This window comes from Saccopteryx leptura, chromosome 2, assembly GCF_036850995.1.
Source record: "Saccopteryx leptura isolate mSacLep1 chromosome 2, mSacLep1_pri_phased_curated, whole genome shotgun sequence".
Lineage (NCBI taxonomy): Eukaryota > Metazoa > Chordata > Mammalia > Chiroptera > Emballonuridae > Saccopteryx > Saccopteryx leptura.
The window spans coordinates 105,717,691-105,740,843 of NC_089504.1; the positions used below are offsets into that span (position 1 = coordinate 105,717,691).

General features: G+C 37.1%; 1 protein-coding gene across 13 annotated transcripts in view; it reads left to right on the forward strand.

Moving 5' to 3' along the window:
• Positions 1–23,153, forward strand: part of PPFIA2 (PTPRF interacting protein alpha 2) — a 505,851-nt gene that overhangs the window by 432,186 nt on the left and 50,512 nt on the right. For all 13 annotated transcript variants that reach the window (XM_066368469.1, XM_066368476.1, XM_066368471.1 and 10 more), the window contains 3 exons: positions 2,128–2,258; positions 4,827–4,981; positions 18,415–18,508. In XM_066368469.1, the coding sequence (XP_066224566.1) occupies positions 2,128–2,258; positions 4,827–4,981; positions 18,415–18,508 (380 nt within the window). The remainder of the gene's footprint in view (positions 1–2,127; positions 2,259–4,826; positions 4,982–18,414; positions 18,509–23,153) is intronic.

Below are 23,153 nucleotides of genomic sequence, written 5' to 3' on the forward strand. Positions count from 1 at the left end.
ATCCATCTCTGACTTCAACTCCTTTCTTTTTAATTTTGTTTATATAGTGTAAATTCTAAGCATTATTCAGAAGAATGGTTTGTATATAATGTTCTTTAAAAAGTGATATTAAAAAAATAAGTGCTGTCTGGGACTCCTGCAACCCTCCGTCTCACTCAACTGTAGTCACTGTTGGTTTTTGCAATGAGAAGCTGTGGGGACTTCTCTTCCTGGCTCTGGAACCTGCACTGGGAGGCGTGGTGTGGGGCTGGGACCCCTTGCTCCTCAGGGGAGACCTCTGCAACCAAGATATCCCTCCCGATCTTAAACTTTCAAACGTGGGTGTGGGCCTAGCCTGTTCAGTGTCTCCGCCCCTCCTGCCAGTATTGATATGGCTTTTTCTTTTTCTTTTTTTTTCCGAAGTGAGAAGCAGGGAGGCAGACAGACTGACTCCCACATGCGCCCCACTGGGATCCACCCAGCATGCCCACCAGGGGGCAATGCTCTGCCCATCTGGGGTGTTGCTCCGCTGCAATAGGAGCCATTCTAGCACCTGAGGCAGAGGCCACAGAGCCATCCTCAGTGACCGGGTCAACTTTGCTCCAAAGGAGCCTTGGCTGAGGGAGGGGAAGAGAGATAGAAAGGGAAGGGTGGAGAAGCAGATGGGCGCTTCTCCTGTGTGACCTAGCTGGGAATCGAACCCAGGACTTCCACATGCAGTGCTGACGCTCTACTGCTAAGCCAACATGGCCAGGGTTTGATGTGTTTTTTTCATTAATTCCCTAGATGTAAGACTTCCATTCAGCTGGATTTCAAGCAGTTTTGAGTGATGGTTGTTCTGTAGTTTAGTTGTAATTTTGATGTCAACTGCAACTAATTTTTTAAACACCCTGGAATACATTTCTTTAGCTTGATTGCTTTAAAACACTTTATCTGATAAAGCTTTATTTTGACAACTTGTCTTCTCACTTCAAAAATCCCCCACTTAAAAGATGTCCATGTTATGATAACATGACTATGGATTTTTTAAGTAAATCTGCTCCAATTTCTCTCTTTTTTTTTTTTCAGAGACAGAGAGAGAGTCAGAGAGAGGGATAGACAGGGACAGACAGAAAGGAACAGAGAGATGAGAAGCATCAATCATTAGTTTTTCATTGCGCGTTGCAACACCTTAGTTGTTCATTGATTGCTTTCTCATATGTGCCTTGACCGCGGGCCTTCAGCAGACCGAGTAACCCCTTGCTCAAGCCAGCGCCCTTGGGCTCAAGCCAGTGAGCTTTTGCTCAAACCAGATGATCCCGTGCTCAAGCTGGTGACCTCGGGATCTGGGACCTGGGTCCTCCGCATCCCCGTCCGACACTCTGTCCACTGCGCCACGCCACCGCCTGGTCAGGCTGCTCCAATTTCTTATTGATAGTATTGAGAGGACATTGGGTAATAAAATTATACAGATTTCAGGAGTACAGTTTTTTACTACATCATCTGTACACTGTACTGTGTTCACCACCCCAAGTCAGGTCTCCTCCATCACTGTTTATCCCCCTTTACCCTCTTCTGCCCCCCACCCCTTTCCTCTCTGGTAGTTGCCATACTGTTGTCTGTGCCTATGAGTTGTTTTTTTGTTTTATTTTTTAATTTACTTAATCCCTTTACTTATTTTTACCCAGCCCTACAACCTCCCTTGCCTCTGATAGCTGAATGTTCTTAATCTATGAGTCTGTTTCTATTGTGTTTGTTAATTTATTTGGTTCATTAAATTCCACATAAGAGTGAAATTATATGGTACAATTTTTTTAAAAAGCATTTACATTTCAGTATATTAAAATAGATTACAAAATAGCTTTTTTGTTGTCCCTGCATATTGAGCTATGGTGTTTATTTATTTACTCTAAAATATTTTTTTGTAGTGAGTCCATGTTTACTTCAATGGAAATATCTTCACTTTTAAAGAATTATTAAATTCACACTCTTTAATAATGTGAATTTCTTTATGTAAAACCTGTATGCCCCGAGAGTTTTTTGTTTTGTTTTGTTTTGTTTTTCTGTTAGACTTACTCAGGTAGTCTTGCTTATCTCTTTTCTCCATTTTTATTCATTTCAGTTGAAATTTAGAAAGAGTTCATTTGAATATATTGTTTTCACTTCTAGATTGCAGTGGTGGAAGAAGATGGTCGGGAAGATAAAGCAACAATTAAATGTGAAACCTCCCCTCCACCTACTCCTAGAGCCATCAGGATGACTCACACCCTCCCTTCTTCCTACCACAACGAGGCCAGAAGGTATGGCTCACTCTTTCTGCAAAACAGTCCTCTTTCTTTCAATGTGGTCAGAGAGACTGCATAAAATTTTATGTAACATTTTTTAATTTCAACTTGTGAAATAAATTAAAAATATGTATATATCACTGGTGGAAAGAACAAGTTTTCATTCTGAGGTCAATTTTTTTTTTTTTTTTTTTTGTATTTTTCTGAAGTTGGAAACGGGGAGGCTGTCTGACAGACTCCTGCATGCGCCTGACCAGGATCCACCTGGCACGCCCACCATGGGGCGATGCTCTGCCCCTCTGGGGCGTTGCACTGTTGCAACCAGAGCCATTCTAGCACCTGAGGCAGAGGCTACAGAGCCATCCTCACCGCCCAGGCCAACTTTGCTCCAATGGAGCCTTGGCTGCGGGAGGGGAAGAGAAAGACAGAGAGGAAGGAGAGGGGGAGGGGTGGAGGAGCAGATGGGCGCTTCTCCTGTGTGCCCTGGCCAGGAATCAAACCCGGGGCTCCTGCACACCAGGCCGATGCTCTGTCACTGAGCTAACTGGCCAGGGCCTCAAATTTTTTTTTTTAAATTAACTTTATAGTTGTGGTCTTGTGACTTGCCAATATTTATAAGAATAGCTTTTATTTTTGGTATGTATTTCTTGTTAAAGTGGAATCAGTGGAGAGGAAGAAATGATTCAGAATAGTTACAGAAACTCAAGGAATTCTAAGGTGGAGGGACAGAACACGTTCCCCCTCTTTCCTTCTAGGTTCTTTAGCTGGTCTAAATTAAATTGATATAAGACATTAATTAACAGGAGATAAACATACTTCATTCATATGGGAACTCCATAAAACTATGAGATTCCCTGCCCATCAGGCTTATATTAAGGTTTATACAGATATCATCCTGAGCTATGAAGGAGAGGTTAAGGATTTGGGGCTTCAAAGGACAGGAAGACAATTCATAGAAAGGTGAAAAGATTACCTGTTTGGTAAATAAATCTTTGCTGTGCTATACAGATAAGTCCTTCTGATATTAAAAAAAAAGTCACCTCTCTTAATAGCTCTCTTTCTGATATAGGCCCCTTATCTAACTTCTTTTAGGCAGTGAAGGGGAGGTGTAAAAGCTTCTTCTGAAAGTGCTGGACTCAGCTTGTCTTCAGCTTAAAATAACCCATATGCCAAAGTAGCACGTTTGGGGTGATATTTTCTGCTCCCCCTCAAGACAAGACTATACATTTGGCCTGGAGTGTAAGAGTAATTACAGTTAGAAAAGTCATTATTTTGCCTCATTTACTTTTAGCAGACTGGTAGGTACACCTTCCTTTGGGTGCTGCTGCTCCTCAAGAAAAAGGTTCTTAGAAAAGAAAAAAAAAAAACATTTACAAATTATTAAAGAAAAGGTAAGTTTACATCGGGAATTTTTCCATCTGTTATAATGACTCTCCATACTGTCCTTGCCATCTTCCTAAAAATTTGCAAGCAGATCTCTGTAATAATTACTGATGTAAATAAATCGAAGCATGCAATTTAATCTTAAATATATGTCTTTTTACTGTCATTAATTGCATTTCTACATACATAATTATATAACTGAACATAATGATGATTAATACTTTAAGTAAGCATCTGTCTTCTAAAAACTTTGTGTTTTATAACAAATGTTTTTTAAAACAGAACATTCTGTCCTGGCAGATAATTTTTTCTGTTTTGTTTATTTTTAATTTCTAATGTTAAAAAACATGATTAATCCAGCTTTAAAAGATATACTTCCTTCTCTGTCTAAAAAAAGAGTGAAATATATTGTAATAAATGAAAACCAATAGTTTCTGGAGTTTGGAGAAAGTGAATTCACATTAATTAGGATGAGTAAGTGAAATTTAAAAATTCATCATGGTATTGTCAATTTAATAACTGTAGGGAAAAAAGTATGGCAATATCTATATAACTTCCCCTATTAATACACTGTCAAATATATTGACCAGGAAATGAACCTAGACCAGCTATTATCATGTAAAAGGATACCTGAAGACTATAAGAAAAACTACAGTATACAGTGATCACCACCATTTGTTACTTCTGAATCCCAACCAGATCATTTTAAATTAAGTGAATTCGGCTCCCAAACAGAAAAAAAAAAAAAAGATGGCTAGTTGAAAATCCAGTGAAACCATAGGTTACACTTCATTATTAGTTACATTTAAATTTCTTATATAAGGTCATTATGTTTAAGATTTTAAAAGCACTCCAAGAAAGAAATAAAGGGTCAAGAACTAAATAATAGAAGGTCATTTAACATGTATTTAATAAACCCACCTATGGTCATTGATTAGTTTGAGAGTGTATGGAAAATAAGGGGGAAAATTTCATTTGGAACAAAAGAAATTTTTCTTAGAGAAAATGTAGAGGTGCGGGGTTCTAAGGCTAAGAAAACCACACTTTGGTTTGCTTAAGAGAGAAGGTGAACTGAAAGGGAGAATATAACTTCCAAAGTCTACTTGTTTCTCTTTTCATACCTTTGTAAAAGAAACAAGTCTTACATACCTTGTGGATGTTACATTAAAATGAGCATTTACCCTCTTTTGTTTTTTGCAGTAGTTTATCTGCCTCCCTTGATCCAGAAAGCCTTGGGCTTGGCAGTGCCAACAGCAGCCAAGACTCTCTTCACAAAGCCCCCAAGAAGAAGGGAATCAAGTCTTCAATAGGACGTTTGTTTGGTAAAAAAGAAAAAGCGCGACTTGGGCAGCTCCGTAAGTATGCACGATTGATTTTCTACTGCTAACCATTTTAGTCATTTCTGAGTGTCTATCTCGTTTCTTTTATATATTATTTTATTTCTGTTTTTTTTTTTCATTTTTTCCTATCTGACCAACTTTTCATCTTATTCAGCTTAACAAATTGAGTTTAGTTGAAAAATGTCTGAGAAAAGTTACAAAAAAATAATATTGTATTATAAAATGTTTAGTCTTTATGATTTCTCTATAATAAGCAGAGCTAGAATATATAATTCTATATAAGTTAGTGCTTAATTTAATGCTTACTCTGTGACAGACACAAGAACGCCCTGAGGCAAGTGTTATTACTGTTATTCTTATTCATTGATGGGTAACAATGTCTTAGCTTTATACAAAACAAAGGTGTTCATTCTAGTACCAGTGTTTCAAAACCAGCTTAAAACGGATATGCAGCTAGCTTTGTGATTAAATGTTATTTACCAGGAGAATTAAAGCCTCTTCAATATTCATTTCTCAAGAGAGGACCCCCTTAAAGTATCAAAATATATTATTGTATAATGAAAGAAGAGGGCAGGTGATTATTTTTTAGATATAAAATGTCTATTTCAAGACATTGCTTATATCAATATTTTGTTTTATCTTATTGTGCAACTGATTATAGTCTTAACAAATTATTTATCATTCTCAGTATATTATAGTGTAATTCACAATAGTGTTGATAGTTAATTATTTTCAAATATTGATTTTGCTAATATAATAATCTTTTTATATATTCATATTCCAATGTATATGTTCATCTTAGTTTCCATAATTTACTTTGGCCCTTTAAAATGTACTTAATTGCCTTTTCATTTAGATTTTCTATTTTTATTTTATATTTAACTTAGATGAATAATTATTGAATCACTAGGAGTTTTAGCAAGAATATTGTGATTTAAAATCAGAGTTTTCCTGCAAATAGAACTACCTTATGACCCAGCAATCCCTCTACTGGGTATATACCCCAAAACCTCAGAATCATTGATACGTAAAGACACATGTAGCCCCATGTTCATAGCAGCATTGTTCACAGTGGCCAAGACATGGAAACAACCAAAAAGCCCTTCAATAGAGGATTGGATAAAGAAGATGTGGCACATATACACTATGGAATACTACTCAGCCATAAGAAATGATGACATTAGATCATTTATAGCAAAATGGTGGGATCTTGATAACATTATACGGAGTGAAATAAGTAAATCAGAAAAAAACAAGAACTACATGATTCCATACATTGGTGGAACATAAAAACGAGACTAAGAGACATGGACAAGAGTGTGGTGGTTACCAGGGGTGGGGGGAGGGAGGACGCAGGAGGGAGGGAGGGAGAGATTTAGGGGGAGGGGGAGGGGCACAGAGAAAACTAGATAGAGGGTGACGGAGGACAATCTGACTCTGGGCGAGGGGTATGCAACATAATTTAATGACAAGATAACCTAGACATGTTTTTCTTTGAATATATGTACCCTGAATTATTAATGTCATCCCATTAACATTAATAAAAATTTATAAAAATAAAAAATAATAAAAAAATAAAATAAAAATCAGAGTTTTCAAGGTAGAGTTGAAAGTTAAAAAATATAGATTCCCCTAGAAACCTACACATTCTTACCCATTTTCAGTGATGTGCATCTCTATGCCAAAACAGAAGGGAATCAATCACAATGACATTCTGATCAACTCCATCCAGCTCAGAAACTAGCAATAACTGTAAGATTTCTGAGTTCTGAGCAATTCTGTTTCACTTCAAAGAACAACAGAGGTAGAATATAAACAAAATCAGAATCAACTGCACGGTAAGTATTGCAGTACTGATGAAGGAGACAGGGATGAACATCTACACCTCTGTAGCTATATACATGCTATATTGAAGGTGAATCAAAGTTTCAGAAGAAAGCGGGAACAAAAAGTCTTTATTCAAAATAAGACTTAAGTAAGCACAAAGACAACACAGGCACAAGTAGATTCTGAGAAACCATATTTGTACCAAAGAAAATGGTACATGGTACCCCTGGTACTTTGCTTGAGGGATATGGACCTAGGTCTACTTTTACTCTGGGAAGTGTATTCAGACTATGAGGGAAAGACCAGGAAAACTTGTCAACCCCAGGGACAGCCACCTAGTGCTGCTGATTCATGCATCAGTAGAAATTTATATGTGCCCTGACCAGAGATTGAACCCACAGCCTTGGTGTATTGGCACCATGTTCTATTCAACTGAGCTACCTGGCCAGGGCCTTATGCTAGATGTTTTTCAATAAAATATTGTATAGAGGAATACAAACTGTTTAACTAAAAAAATATCTACTTGGTCCCATCAGGAATTATAACAATAAGAAAGTAATTCTTAGTAATTCACTGAGAAGACTATTTTCAAAGGGATTTTTTTTTTTTTGGCCTTATATAACAATCTAAAAATCTAGCTTAATAAGGTAGACTTCAGATATGAAAAGTCAGTCAATGTGACTGCATTGATGACTCCTGACCATGGAGAAACAAATTTAGTAGCAATATAAATATGAAAACCTTATATATAAATATATACAGCCTTTCCCTTAAAACAAAATAAAACAGAAGTTTCAATATTTTTCTGGCCCAGAAATATTTACCTTCTATATTGTTTTTCCTATCCAGAAAGCTAGGAACAGGAGTTCTGAAACCCAAGATCTATGACTATGCATCAGTAATTAGAATCCTGACTGGCTTGATTTTTAATTTTATCAGTAAGCATTAACCTATTTTGAAACAAAACAAATTAAACTGTGTTTAAAATAGCTATGTCAAAAGAAGCTCATTTCTTTCATGGACTAAGTTGCTCAGTAACAGAACAGGAAAGGTAGTAGATGAGCTGTGACTCCTGACATTCTATGGAAAAGAAGTGAAAATGGGGCCTGGGTGATGGGAAAATTAGGTGGGAATTAAAACTGGTTGAATACTGCTACCATAATAGTGCCAATGAATAGAGTGATGCCACCTAGCTCAAGGTTTCTAGTGGCATAGTTAGCATTCACTTTTTCCTTGGTCAATACATTCCGCAATCACTTTGACATGAACATTTCAACAACACAGATATCTGATCTATAGATTAGTAATATGGATAGAAATCACAAATTAAAAGCTTAGCCTTATTTCTAAATACTATATAAAAAATGAACTATAAAAACTCCATAATACCCTACTCTAAATATTTTTATAATAAAAAATTAAAAATTTTATGTGATGCTAAAGTCAATATATTAGTCAATAAATGTAGGCCACTTTAATAAACATAATATTGTGGTAAAAAGACACATTTCCATTCTACTCCACTGTGGTTAGATAACAACCAAGGAATAGTATCCATTTTTGTTTATTGCACTTTTAGAGGCATTTCAAAACACTGAATGTTTAGAGAGAAGGATTAAGCTGATGTAGGGAACTGAACTCAGGTAAGGAGTACGTATGTAGATAAATATGTTTATTCTTCTTGCTGTCCCACCAGGATGGCTGATTGCAAATATTTGAAGAGCTATTATGTGGAAGAACTGTTGGCTTTTTCATTATTGAATGAGGATACAAAACTAGTTTCAAAGTGTTAAAGTTGTGGAAAGATTGGCTTCAACTCAATGTAAGAAAGAACACTGGGGTGTTAGAATGATATCCAAAAAAATTGGCTTACATGGTAATACCTTCTTTGATAGTGAAAAACAAGGTAAATTATAAAGCAGAAACCAGGTAAATACTGGGAAGATATGTTGTAGAGGAGATCCAAACACTGAAATATTCTTGGACCAGATGATCTCTAAGATCTACTTCAATTCTGGAGGTTCTAAATCAATGAAATTCTAACATTTAAGCCTATGTTGAGCAACACTTATTTACTTATTCATTCATTCATTCATTCATTCATTTCATTCATTTATTTTACAGAACATATACCATGATTACTTACTATATAATTAAATTTGTATTTTTAAAATTTTAGATTTTGAGATTTAGACTGTATCTAACTAAGATCATGCAGTAGTGTATATTCTAGTCTATGTAGAAACAGATGAGTTTAACAATCATCAGGGTAAAGCAGCTGCATGGCAGGAGAATTGTATTGGTTCCCAGCTCTCACTCTCTGGTCTGGTGCTCCAGACTACATACTCCTGGAACTGTCTCGATCAAAAATACCTCACTGACATCCTACTACTTTGAACAAGGTTGTTAACTTAACAAAATTAATAACATGATTATTTCATAAAGTTTAGAACTTTTGGGAGATATTACATATAAATGGATAAACATTAAAAATCAATTTAAGACAACAGTAAAAAGACATCTCAGAGTCCAGTATGATTTTTTTTCTATTAAACACACAGATCTAATGTAAGTAAGGGCTTCAGATGATTAGTTTTTCTCTCGCTGGATACATTTGATTCTACTAAGAATACCTAAGTGCAGTTTCCTACAGCACTGAAAAGGTGTAAATTTAAAGTTTCAGATAGAACTCACACCTGAGGAAAGGTATACTGAGCTGCACAAAAGGACCAACTCCAAGGAGAATATGATGGAAAGGAATTGGGTCTTTCTTGTGGTTAGTCAAAAAGTAGACAATTGGCCATGATCAGGAATGTAAAACCAAGTTATCAAGCAAAGGAAATGATATGGGCTAAAGGTCAAGTTACCAAACTGTGGAGAGATCGGAAATGCATAGCTCTGAAGGCAGCAACGTGAAGCAGAGACAAGCAGAAAAATGAAATGATCTAACTTCCAGGGTCAAGTATCCAAGCAGAAGTTAGCAGTTAGAGCAGTCGAGTACTATGCTAGGAGGCAGTTTACCTAAAGCTTATTAAAATAGTGACAGACTATGGAGACAAGGTGGAGATGTTAAAACATTTGCTGCTTCTGGGGGAATCCTCTTCTCCATAGAATCTTAATATTCATTGGTTTACTACCTGGGAAACACCACCCTCCCTAGGTCTTCAGCGAGCCCTCATAATAATGACTATAAGGAAAGAACAGAATACACCATGGCCAACCTAGCTGATGTTAACAGTGACTGGTGAGGATAAAGAGGCCATTGACAAGTATTGCAAGAGAGAGAACCAAAATCAAAATTAAAAAGATCTTAAAGAATGGAGAATTAAACAAATAAACCAAACATAGCAGAGTTAGGTAAAGGTAGTAAAAAAGGGAAAATATATTAATTTTGAACAGGCAGAATCTCCAATTAAAGACATATAAAATAGATTTTTTTAAACTACTCTTATGAGTTTCCTTTAAATGCATGAGAAGCAATACATTTCAAAGAGATTTTTTGCCTAATAAATCACATATCCCTTTCACTTCTAGTCATCTGTCAGATTGTATTATAATTGTCTTAACTCACTGACCTGCTATAATCAACATAATAAAGAAAATGACTTAATCATGACAGAAACAATCAACATGGCACCAGCGTTATTTAGAAAGAGCATTTCTACACATAAAATTTGAGTGACTCTGCTGGCTTTTTCCCCAAAAGTTAGATTGTTCCTAGCTGCTATGGAACCAATAGATATAATATAAATTCCACAAAATATCAATTAGAGATGACTCATTCTCTGCATGGTAAATGGGCCTTTCTTTGAAGAAAGCAGTATTTAGCCTCAATTCTGAGTGCATCATTTATATACTATGAGTCAGGCACTGCCAAGGTGTATCCTCCAGAGAGCTAACAATGGTGAAACAAGTAACCATTTCTCAATTCAAGTATCAATACAAAATGAGTGGTATGAAATAATATGGAAGAGAGGTCAGATAAAAGAATGATGAAGCTACTGATCAGCAGTAGTTTGTAGTCTTAATCTCTCTGGGGTAGGAGCAGCTTCCCCTTTTTTATGCAATAACAGGGACTTCTGCTGGAAAAATGGAGAGGCAGAGGCCTTAAAATATAGGATTTGAGCCAGAAATTTCTCCAGGCTTGTACTTCAAAGGCCAATGTGAAACAAATTATTTTGGATGGCATCTAAGGTCCATGCAACATAGAGATATTTGCCTTCCCGATCCAAATGAACAAATATCTCAAACCAGTGCCACCTGGGCATTAGAGGGTCTTTCTTTGACTTCCTCAACCTCGGTTAGGATGTCTCATACTTTACATCACCTTTGTTGAAATTTTCTAAGAGCTTCCCTTTGGTGCATGGGTGAGGCTGAGGCTGGAATTGCCATCTGGGCAGGGCACCCTCAGCCAAGGCCTAGACCTATGTGGGTCCAATTGCTGGGAGCATTGAAATTCTGTTACATTTCAGACTGGCCGGTTCCAGGAAAGCAGAATCATCTAATCTAACTAAACCATGTGGACCTGGATCCCTGTTTCTCCCCATCAGGGTGCTCGCTAATTCTTTATTCCATGTCTGGAGTTGACAAGATGTCCTACTCAGTCCAGAGACTTGCACCTATGGGGTGTTCTGAACCCATGGTGTGCCCCTGGCTCAGGAGAGTGCCCCAACAAGTAAATCATTCACTTATGTTGGTTGGAATAATGTCGTATGAGATTGAACCACTAGATTGTTGCTCCACTGATTGTGGGTTGCTCAAAATGTTTAAATAAAAAATGGGCTTGGAAAAAAATACTGAATTGGGCTCTTTATACTCTTGTAGTGGTCTTTTCTCTAACACTTCCAAATCTTTAGTCTTTACAAAAGTATATCTGAGTGATAAATAACCCAGAGAACTTCAAGGGCAAGAATTTTGGCTTGGGCTTTCGTATGTGCAACAATGTACTAAGGGACCACAGACAAGGTGATAATGCAATTTATTATCTGAATAGCCACCAAATCATGACACTCAAGCTCTCTATGCTAGAGTATCTTATGCCATGAAATGGTGGAGTTAATATTCTCTCCAAATTCCTAATGGACCTCCTAGGGAAAGAGTGACCCACAAGCCAGTGTTTCTCATTAGAGATGCTCTTGTCATTTCAAACAGACAAGATATGTATTTACTACTCCTTGAGGATGAGATCTTGTCCCCTACTTTGTATATATCAGTTGCACTTTGCAGTCATTGTTGTAAGGTATTTTTCCCCACCGAGAAGGAAGGAACGGGGCTCGTAGCCGCATAGTGTGGAATAATAAAAGACTTTATTGAGTACAGAGTGTGTATCCCGCCTGGCGAGGTTCCCTGGCCCCGAGGAAAGATGGAGGCCAGGGAAGTCACAAGGATTAAACCATGTGGAAGATATTTAAAGGGGTCCCCCTAGGGAAGTTGAGCTAATATGACGTGGTGAAATCTCACTGGCTGGCAGACGGTCAATTTTTTCCAAACAGTTCCTGTGAAGCCTTTTTTGGAGCGCTTGGTTGTGGGTGGTCCTAGCCAAAGTTCACGGGTCTGAGTTCCCCAACTGACCATCCCCCATTATCCACCGACCTTACATTCTGACCTTTTGTGTTAAATAGAAAAAGGGGCGCCGTATATTCATCTGGCTACTTCCTGCTGATTAGGGGCGTCGTGGGGAGGGGGATATCAGAAGATGGTGGCTTTGAGGGGTGTCAGGAGGAACATCTGTGTGGCCGTAACTGGAGAAACTTCGCAGATGCGGTCCTGTAAGGATTTACAAAAAAAGAGGAGTAATAGGGGGATTTGTAGGGTCCAGCCTTTTAGTGAGCTGGAGATGAATGGAGTCCAGTGGTTTCAACTGCCAGTGGTCCTGTGAGGAGGCAAGCTTGAGGCAGAACTGCATGTCAGGAGTGGTGTAAAAAGGGGAAAGGAGGGGGTCCCATCCATTCCCATAACCGAGACCTGTGAGGGAACTAGAGGTCCAGAGTGTGATGGCAAAACAGAGAAGGTAGCCCCCATGTCCACAAGAAATGAGATGGACTTACCCACTTGTTGCAGCATACCCTGGGTTCTCCAAGTCCAGGCCGTGTCCTAGGAGTTTGAACGATGCACCCACCTGGCTGGATTGGCCTTCCCATTTGGGCGGCTTGTCCTCCACGTAGAGGCACCAAGGAAAAGCCTGTTGCTCAAAGGGGCAATCACTCCACCAGTGACTGGGCTGCTTGCAGTCAGGGCAGGGCTCAGTGGGCAGCTGCCGGCAGGGGCCCTCCTGGGACCAGTGGTCCTGCTTGCCACACTTAAATCAAGCTGCTGGTGGCTCTGCTGGTCTCAGGGTTGCCACAAGAGTCAGGGTTTGGAGCATTACCTTCTGCTGCATGCAGGCCTGGTGAACAGCCTTGGCCTGTTTCTACTAGTTGGGACCGTTAAAAACTTTAAATGCCGTGTTCACAGGTTCTGGATAGGGGTTTGGGGGTTGAGAATAAGAGGAGGGGGGCTCATGCGGAGCCCGGCACCCAGATCCCACAGGAAATGCTAGAGCCAAAGGCAGGATAGGGCCAGAACTTCCTGCAAGAAAATTGGGGTTGGACGTCCTGAAAACTGGTGTAAGAGCCAAAGCCAGGCTGAGAATGGCCTGACAGAGGAGTGGCTTAAGAACACAGTAGAGAAGGGAAGGGCCCCTGACCAGCAGGGGAGGAGAAAGAGAGATGGTAGTGGTGAATAAGAAACAGGTTTTTGCGAAGGGAGGGGAGGGGGCTCTCAGAGGGAAGAGACCCGAGCACAAAAGAGGTCCGCAGAGGGACCAGAGAAAAGTCCGAGAGAAGGGCGCCCTGGAGGTCAGACAGGAGGGAGAGAGGGTTGGGAGTCCGCGGAGAAGGAAAGATTAGGAGTGGAGGTTTTAGGTGAGGTTTCTCTGGCCAGAAAAAGTCCTGCACAGTGGAACAGGTGGCACAGAGATTAAGGACGGGTGCGCAAATAATTAGAAGCCATGAATGTAAGAGATCTCCAATCAGTTCCCAGCTTTTTTGGCGATAGTTAAATTGGTGAGGGTGTTAACACCGAAAGTCCCTTCAGAAGGCTAGTTCAGTGGGTTCTGTGGCCTGGCCAAAGCGGAGAAGAAGAACAGTTTCTTCTTCTTTTTGGGGGGAGATTCCTGTGCCCCCACAGCCACCCTCAGTCCTTGGAGTGGTCAGATTTGAGTATTAGTGTCCTAAAAATTCAAGGTCTGGCCACGGATGGAAAAGGTAAAGTGGATATGCTTGGGACGTCTCCGCAAGCACACACTCACTCGGAATGGAAAAGACTTCCCTGACGTAGCAACGGTTTCGGAGAGGGAATGTCTGAGGAAAGAACTGAGAGGAAGGCTGGAGGCAGGGGACTTACCACACCATGAGCCGAAGTGGGTAGAAGGTCGGAGATCCTGGTTCTTTCTCAGAGGGGAAGGGGAGAGGAGCGGTTCTTGTGGACTTCAACTCCTCCTGGGTTTTCAGCACCAAAATGTAAGGTATTTTCCCCCGCTAAGAAGGAAGGAACGGGGCCCGGAGCCACAAAGTGTGGAATAACAAAAGGCTTTATTGAGTACAGCGCATCCCGCCCGGCAAGGTTCCCTGGCCCCGAGGTAAGATGGAGGCCAGGGAAGTCGCAAGGATTAAACTGCATGGGAGATATTTAAAGGGGTCCCTCTAGGGAAGTTGAGCTAATATGACATGGTGAAATCTCACTGGCTGGCAGATGGTCGCTTTTTTCCAAACAGTTCCTGTGAAGCCTCTTTTGGCGCGTTTGGTTGTGGGCGGTCCTAGCCAAAGTTCGCAGGTCTGAGTTCCCCAAGTGACCATCCCCCATTATCCACTGACCTTACAATTGTGACGTCTCAAAATGTAGATTCCTCTTTCCACCAACATAAGTAAATATTTACATCCTCTCTCTGGAGGATTGATACCATCTCCAGTTTAAGAGCCAGTAGTGTATAGCCCTGCCAATAGAAATATAATGAAAGCACAAATGTGAATCACAAATGTAATTTTTAATATTCTAGCAGCCACACTAAGAAAAGTGAAAAGAGGTGAGAAAAATTTTAATAATGTTTTATTTACACCAACATATGAAAACTTTATTATTTCAATATGTAATCAATATAAAATCATAAATTAGGTATTGTATAAATATATATTACTATATTTAAAATCTCATGCATATTTTTTACTATAGTATTTAATTTGGACTAGCCACAGTTCAAGTGCTCAACAGTAGTAATATAGGCTTAGTGAATAAAGTATTGGTATAGATGAATAGATATTCCTAAACTCCACACAGTCATAGGAGCCTGCTGATGCCCAGAGAATATGAGACTGACTCACCCTTGCCAGTTAAATAGCTGGTCAGGTGTGTGGAAAAATGGACCTGGAATTTACGAGGAAGCTGGATTAATTCTATGAAAGAATGATCTTCTTATCCAGAAATAGTTTAATTTGTCTGAAAAAAATGCATGTAACTAGACTTTTGATCCTGTTTCAGAGTGTGTTCTTACATAATGTGCAAAAATGATTTTACCTACTATGGTTAAATGTCTTTTTTTTACTGGCATTTTCAAACCAGATGTGTCCACAAGTTTCTATTAAATCTTTTATTATTCAAACGGTATTCAATTTTGAAGTAGGTAGAGCAGTGGTCCTCAACCTTTTTTGGGCCACCGACTGACTTAATGTCAGAAAATATTTTCACGGACCAGCTTTTAGGGTGGGACGGATAAATGTATTACGTGACCAAGACAAGCATCAAGAGTGAGTCTTAGATGGATGTAACAGAGGGAATCTGGTCATTTTTTAAAAATAAAACATCGTCCAGACTTAAATATAAATAAAACGAAAATAATGTAAGTTATTTATTTTTTCTCTGTGGACTGGTACCAAATGGCCCACGGACCAGTACTGGTCCGCGGCCCGGGGGTTAGGGACCACTGAGGTAGAGTTTATTCAAGCTCCTCATGCTTTTATTAAAAATTTCATTGATGAGAAGCAAATTCTAATGCTTATTTTATCTGAATCTAGTTTTGATGCACAAAATTCTTCTAGAACCTTCTTCGTTTCCTTTCCTCAATTTTCATTTTTTAAAATATCTTTTGTCTATCATGGGAATCTCGAGTTTTGATAAAATGTACATCAGAATTTAGTTCTTATTCTTTGTCCTGAAGAACAAAGAGCCTAACTGGTCCCACCACCTGGTGACTAAAACTGTCTCACTGTTCTGAATGGGTTTCCCTCATCAATCTCCACATCCCCATCTGTGCTGCTGGAAAGTTTTGTAACTTTTAGGTGAATCAATCACTGTCATTTACATTTAATGAATAGAATTTGATTGCTAATTGCAGATTGTGAATAATAATTTATGGATATATAGTAAGACAATTATACCAATGAGAGAAATAAAATGAAAATATTCACTCACTGTGCATAATGAGAAATCCCACATTTAAAAATGGTCCCCAAGAGTGCTTTAGTTAGCTATTGATGACTTTCCTAATGATAACTACAATGAAAATCTTTCATAATAAAAAATTATTTAAGAATTAATTTCACATGTGCATAATTAAGTAAAATAAAGTTTGGTCCCCAAACCATGAATTCCTGAATAAGACCTAGATAGCAATCAATGTGTTTTCAATCAAATACTTTCTTACAATTATAAAGTTTAGTAATAGAATTACTAGGCTATGAGAGTAACTTGTTATACCAATGCTCCAAAATTAATAGTATCAAATATTATAAATTATTTGCTGAAGTAAGTTATGAAAAACAGTAACAACAAAATTTGTCTCTGGTTAAGTCCTGCAAATGTTAAGAAATGCCCATTACAATAACAGAGATTAAAAGTTGCCTTAATAGTTCTTATTTAATGATATATTGGCAAAATTTTTTAGTAGTCTTTGTAAGAGTTAATATTAACTTAAATCTTTGCATCTAATCTTGAGCTTAAATGGAGTCTAAATCCCTTCAATTTAAAATATAAGCCCTGGCAAGGTGACTCAGTGGATAAAGCATCCTGGCAAAACAAGAGCACAGGTTCAATCTCCAGTCAGGGCACGTGTGAGTAGTGATCAATGAGTACACAACTAAATGGAACAATTAAATGGAACAAGTTGATGCTTTCCTCTCTCTCTCTCTCTCTCTCTCTCTCTCCCTCCCTTCTTTCCCCCCTCTCAAATCAATGGAACAATTAAAAATAAATATGTATATTAATAATATATATTAACCCATTTAAAAATAATATTTTTCACAGAATAACTATCAAAGAGAAAACAGAATCCAGGATTAAGTTTTCATTTTTCAATTACAACAAATTATGTTTGAATTAATTATATGTTTTGTGATTCTGAATCAAATAATTGCATCAGAAAAAGTGTAATTGCATAATTCTGTGTTTGATGCTTAGCATAGTTTCTTTTTTTCTCCTTTCATTGCAATGTTACATATACTATATATATTCCAATACCAATAAAATTGCCACTACCAAGTAATTCTTGATCTTCTGAATAAAATTAATTCTTACAAGGATCTTTTTGAAAAAAGACTTAGAATTTTTTCTAGGTATTATTATAAAATTTATGAAATAAAACTTCCCAGAACAGCCTGACCAGGCGATGGCAGTGGATAGAGCATCAGAATGGGATGTGGAGGACCCAGGTACAAAAACCCAAGGTTGCCGGCTTGAGCGAAGTTGCTGGCTTGAGCATGAGATCATATACATGACCCCATGGTCTCTAGCTTGAGCCCAAAGGTCACTGCTTGAAGCCCAAGGTCGCTGACATGAGCTCAAGATCACTGGCTTGAGCAAGTGGTCACTGACTCTGCTGTTGCCCATCCCCCCATCAAGGCACATATCCGAAAGCAATCAATGAACAACTAAGATGCCACAACAAAGAATTGATGTTTCTCATCTCTCTCCCTTCCTGTCTGTGTGTCCTTATCTGTCCCTCTCTCTGTCTCTCTCTCTGTGTCTCTGTGAAAAAACAAAAAACAAAAAAAATTAACCTCCCAGAACATAAAATTTTGAAAGTAAGGTTTATACTGGATATAGGGGTCATGCCGGTGAGCAAAAGAGGGTTCCAGAAGGTAAATATAAAAAGATTTTAGAAGTCAGGGAATGCCTTTCCATTCTCTTGACTTGGAATTAAAGACATGCTTTTGACTTGTATTTAAAAACTTGAGTTTCTATTCTATGGACTATCAATTATCCTATTCTATATAAAATATAAAAAATTTTAAATGTTAACAAAATACTACACAGGTATTTGATCTTATTTTTCATAAGAAAAGTAGAAAAAGGGACCATAAGACATATATATTCACATGTTTTTCAGTATACAGGCCACATGTATTATGTTGCTGGAAGTACCACTGAATAGTCTAACAGCAGATACGTTTTTAATTCACTCAGTGTGTGTTTATATCTGTATCATGCCATTTTATGCTTGTTGGTTTGGAAATATAATGGCAATCAATCAAAAAAAAAAAAAAAAAGGAAACAGTGTGATACAAAACCTGTGCTCAAATAAATTTCGAAGAATTTCATTTCAAAATTGACACAATGAATTCAACCTAATGCAACTAGTTACATCTTCACAGGAGGCTTTATGGAGACCGAAGCTGCCGCTCAGGAGTCCCTGGGGTTAGGCAAACTTGGAACGCAAGCTGAGAAGGATAGAAGACTAAAGAAAAAGTAGGTTTGGAGATTTTTTCCCCTCCTTTTTTCTTACTTTTATTTAAGTGACATTACGTGTGGGGAATTTTAAAAGAGACAAGTTGGAAAGAAGACAGACTGAGGCAGATATCACCCTGGTGTTACCTAAAACTATTCAAAGCTCAAGTTTCCTGGTTCTAATAGGCTAAGTTTGAAATGAGTATAAAACATATTTTGCCTGTAGTTGAAATAAAGTTTCTCTAAATATACTTGTGTTATTTCAAAACACAAGTATATGTAAATATTTAAATGTAGCCTCACGTCTAATATAATATTCTGTTTGATGTTAAATTCTGTGCTGAATTGGTATGATAAAATGAGAGCTTATACCCTCCATCTTCGTTTTTCTTCTCATGACAATTAAAGTATCTCCTCTTAAAATGAAGTTTTTAAAAGCAGAACATTACTGTGAGTGATTGACTAAACTTATTTTAGACTCACAGCAGATTGTTTTGCATCTGTCAGGAAACCGATAGTGAATCCTTTCATTCACATATAATATGGAACATTTAAATGACTTGCAAAATTGGCAAATTTTGAGTCTCAGCAGCTATCAGAAAGGAAGTGGATCCATAAATAATATTTTTGGATATATAGTAACATTTTCAGTGACAAAATAACACCTTTAGAACATGTCTTTTAAAAGCCAAAGAATTTCTCTGTTCCAGGAACTGTGAGCTGGTTTCTCCTTTCCCTCCCTCTCAAGTGTTCATGGCTCTGGTTATCAGTATTGTAATGGAGATCCTCCCGTGGTTATAACACTCAAACTAACCAATTTACTTCATATCTTGCCATCTCACTTGCTTTGTAGGTGTTTACTAATAAGAAGGAAATATATACTTGCAAGTACAGAACTGTGCACTAGCCTAATTGTTTCATTAATTTGCTACTTACAAAAAGTAGGTATTCATCCAAATTCTGTAGAAATACAGTGCAGATAATAGAAGTAACATTGCAAGAATTGTTTTTTTTTTAATGCAATTAAATGTTTGGTCATATTCAATACTAGTAAATATTTTTTCTTTAATGATTACTCAAAATGTATATTTAAATATTATCACAATATCCTTGAAATCTCTTAAATTTGTTTATTCCTATTATATTAGACTTTATGGTTATTAATCCAGGAAATTTTTTTCAAAATCTCCTTTGATTATATTCTTTAAAATTTATTTCAAGTCTAAAGGATTTTCAGTTTTAGTCACTGAAAATTACTTTGAGTCTAAAGGAATATGAACAGTCAAAACCCAACTTGGTGAGTGGACTCGGTTTGTTTCTCTTAAAAGTTAGTTTTTATTTTCCCACAATGAAATATTTACATTAAATGGCAGTCTGTCCAGTATTTACATTCATACAATGCTGGTAATGAAGCAGTATATCACATAGCTCCTTGGTTGTTTATAGGATCAAGGTAATGTCCCTTCTGACAGCTATTAGAAGTTAAACATCCCAATTGTACAATTATTTTAAAAATAAAATATTTAGAGTTAAAGGTTAGCTATTACTAACTTTACAAACTGTTGGATTGATGTGATATTAATGTTTTGGGATTATTTTTCAAACCCTGTGTACTCTCAGTCAGAAGCTGATTTTAGTTCTGGATTTAGTTTGAAAATCTTACTGCACTTAACTCTTGAGTTTTATTTTGCACTATGTTTTGGCAAAATGTGAACTTAAGATATATTAAATAGAATGCTGTCTTTAACATAAAAATAATATAAAAAACATTCTTTAATATAATAAAAGCTAACATTTTTTAGTATAACTATTTCCTGTAGGATAAAATGTATTTGGGTTAAAGTGGATCTAACAGAGTTAATTCATGGAAGAAAAGAAGTATTCATTATTATTGTCTATCCCATAGCAACCTTATAAGCAAAAATGTGTAACTAGAATTTGCGAGACATATAATAGTGCTATCACTTATTCAGGACTTGCATGACTATACTGTGTTTCCGAGTTACCAAAGTGTGGAGTGTCATCATGTAATAAGTTTTAGAAGATAGTTATTTTAAATAATAGAATTTCAAAATTTATATTAAACTGTTATTATTAATTATTATTAACCATTGGCACCTTCTCAAGTTTTCCAAAGTATTTAACTTTTTTTTAAACAAGTTCATGTTCCTTCTTTGAAAGAAAATAGACACCTTATCCTCTTTGTGTTTCAAGAAATATTATTTTCGGCCCTGGCCGGTTGGCTCAGCGGTAGAGCGTCGGCCTAGTGTGCGGAGGACCCGGGTTCGATTCTGTGGCCTCTGCCCCAGGCGCTAGAGTGGCTCTGGTCGCAACATGGCGACGCCCAGGATGGGCAGAGCGTCGCCCCATGGTGGGCGTGCCGGGTGGATCCCGGTCGGGCGCATGCGGGAGTCTGTCTGACTGTCTCTCCCTGTTTCCAGCTTCAGAAAAACGTAAAAAAAAAAAAAAAAAAGAAATATTATTTTCTATCTCAAATTTTCATGTTGATTTATCTTCTTTCATGATGGAAAAAATTAAAGTGCATTTTATTGAAAAGATAAGGAAAACCATAAAATGGAACTTTTTCCAAAAAGTTGAACACTGTAGGCTATTCATGCATAGTTGCAATGACTATGATTTTTATTAACTTGTTATTATTGTTATTATTATTATTATTATTATTTTAGTCTTTGGCAAAAAAAGACATTTCTTGGACAAAGTACTTAACTTAGATTTATGTTCACTGTCCTAAAGTTAATATCAGAGATTCATTAGTCTCTGTGGGAATTGGCAGACTTGGAAAAAATGTTATTTTTAACTTCTCTAGGATATCAGGTATTTACAATTGACAATCTGTGATTTTAAAATTAATTGGGAATAATTTTTTCCAAAGACATTAGTTATGACACATTTTTAAAAATCATACATTCTTAGAACAGCATTCAAAACATTCCAAATTTTTGCAAAGTTCAGAAATTTGTAATGTTGCCAGTCTCCAAGAAAGGTCTAATTTGATATAACATTTATCATCCAACAAATTGAACAGACAAGAGTTAGAACAGCTTACTAGATCTGTGTTCCCACTTTATTACTTTTACTGTACTTTCTGGTACAGACATTTGTTTCTCTTACATTTCCACCTTTTGTCCTATGATGAGAAATAAGAAATCAACAATACTGGATCTACTAAAACACCCACTGTTCAAAAAAGTCTTACCAAAACACCCACTGTTCAAAAGTCTTTCTAAGTGGGGTATTATCGATCACACAGGTGCTAGTCTTTCATCAGAACTCCAAACCTAGACCTAAAGTCATCTATTATTGTCCTACCTGGTTCACTTTCACTATCCCTGATTTCTGCTGTACTTTCCTTTAAAGCTTCAATTCCCTCATTTTTTTTCCCAGCAGGTTTATATAGAGTGCTGTTAATACCTATGCTAATGTGTCAAACTGAAAGTAAATCTTTCACTACTTTAATTTTTCTGGTGCTCCCCCTTAACATTTGACCAACTTTTCTGTAATCTCATGGTATAGCTCTCCAATTTCTTTTAAGAATTGAGTCACTTATTATACTCACTATGTATCTACATATTAAAAAACGTAATTTTCCATAATTTTGTTTTGATGTGTACTCCTTCTGGAGTGTCACTACTCTCTGATCTTGTCCATCATCTTTTGTTTGATTGATTTGGAAGACAAATACCTTTTCTGATTTAATACAAACTGAACATCTCCCTTATTTCTAAGACTCACATTTATGAATGACTAGACCTAAGAACTTCATCTCTTCCCTTTCATATGTGTCATCTAATCTTCAAGAACTTATTTCTCTTCCTAAATTCTCCAGGCCAATGTTTTAGGCTAAAATCTAAAGCTACTCATTCAGGCTGGTCAACCACACAACTACAAAAATAACTGCATGGCATAATATAAGCTACTGCAAGGCCAACAACTACATGGCCTACCCCATCAGAAAGCTCATTTTCTGAATATTCTTTAATTCCCCGAATCTCTGCATTTCACTTAGAATAATATAAATGTGGTATTTTAGGAATTGGTAAATAGAAACTCTGGTCTTTGACTAAGTTTAGAATCTGATAATAGACAAGAGTCAGACAATTAGGTATCAAAGTGTCAGCCTTATTACTGAAAGAGCATGACTTAAGTATGTGGAAAAGGAGGGTTTCCTGAAAATGAACCCCCCAAATTAGATAAACTTACTTAACACAGAAAGATCTGGACAGATACAGGCATCCAATGTGAGCAGCTATAAGCACCACCTCTTGTTAAAAATAGTATCTACAATATTATATTTTTCCATTGATTTGACAGAGAAGAAGGGGAAGGAGAGAAGCATCAACTCGTTGTTCTACTTTGTAGTGCATCTATTGATGGCTTTTTTTATGTATGTGCCCTGACCAGGGCTTGAACGGGTGACCCCAGATCTAATAGACTGTGCCACCGGCCAAGAACACATCTACAATATTATGATTTTGTAAACATGTTACTCTGAAATCAAGGACCATAACCTCAAAAAAAAAAAAAGGAAATGAAATTTTGTCATTGGAATCTTTTCCTAAAGAATTTTGAAATATCAATGTTAAATGAGTTTGTATCAATGTTTCACTAGATTTCTTATCTATTTTTTTTTCTCCTAGAGTATATT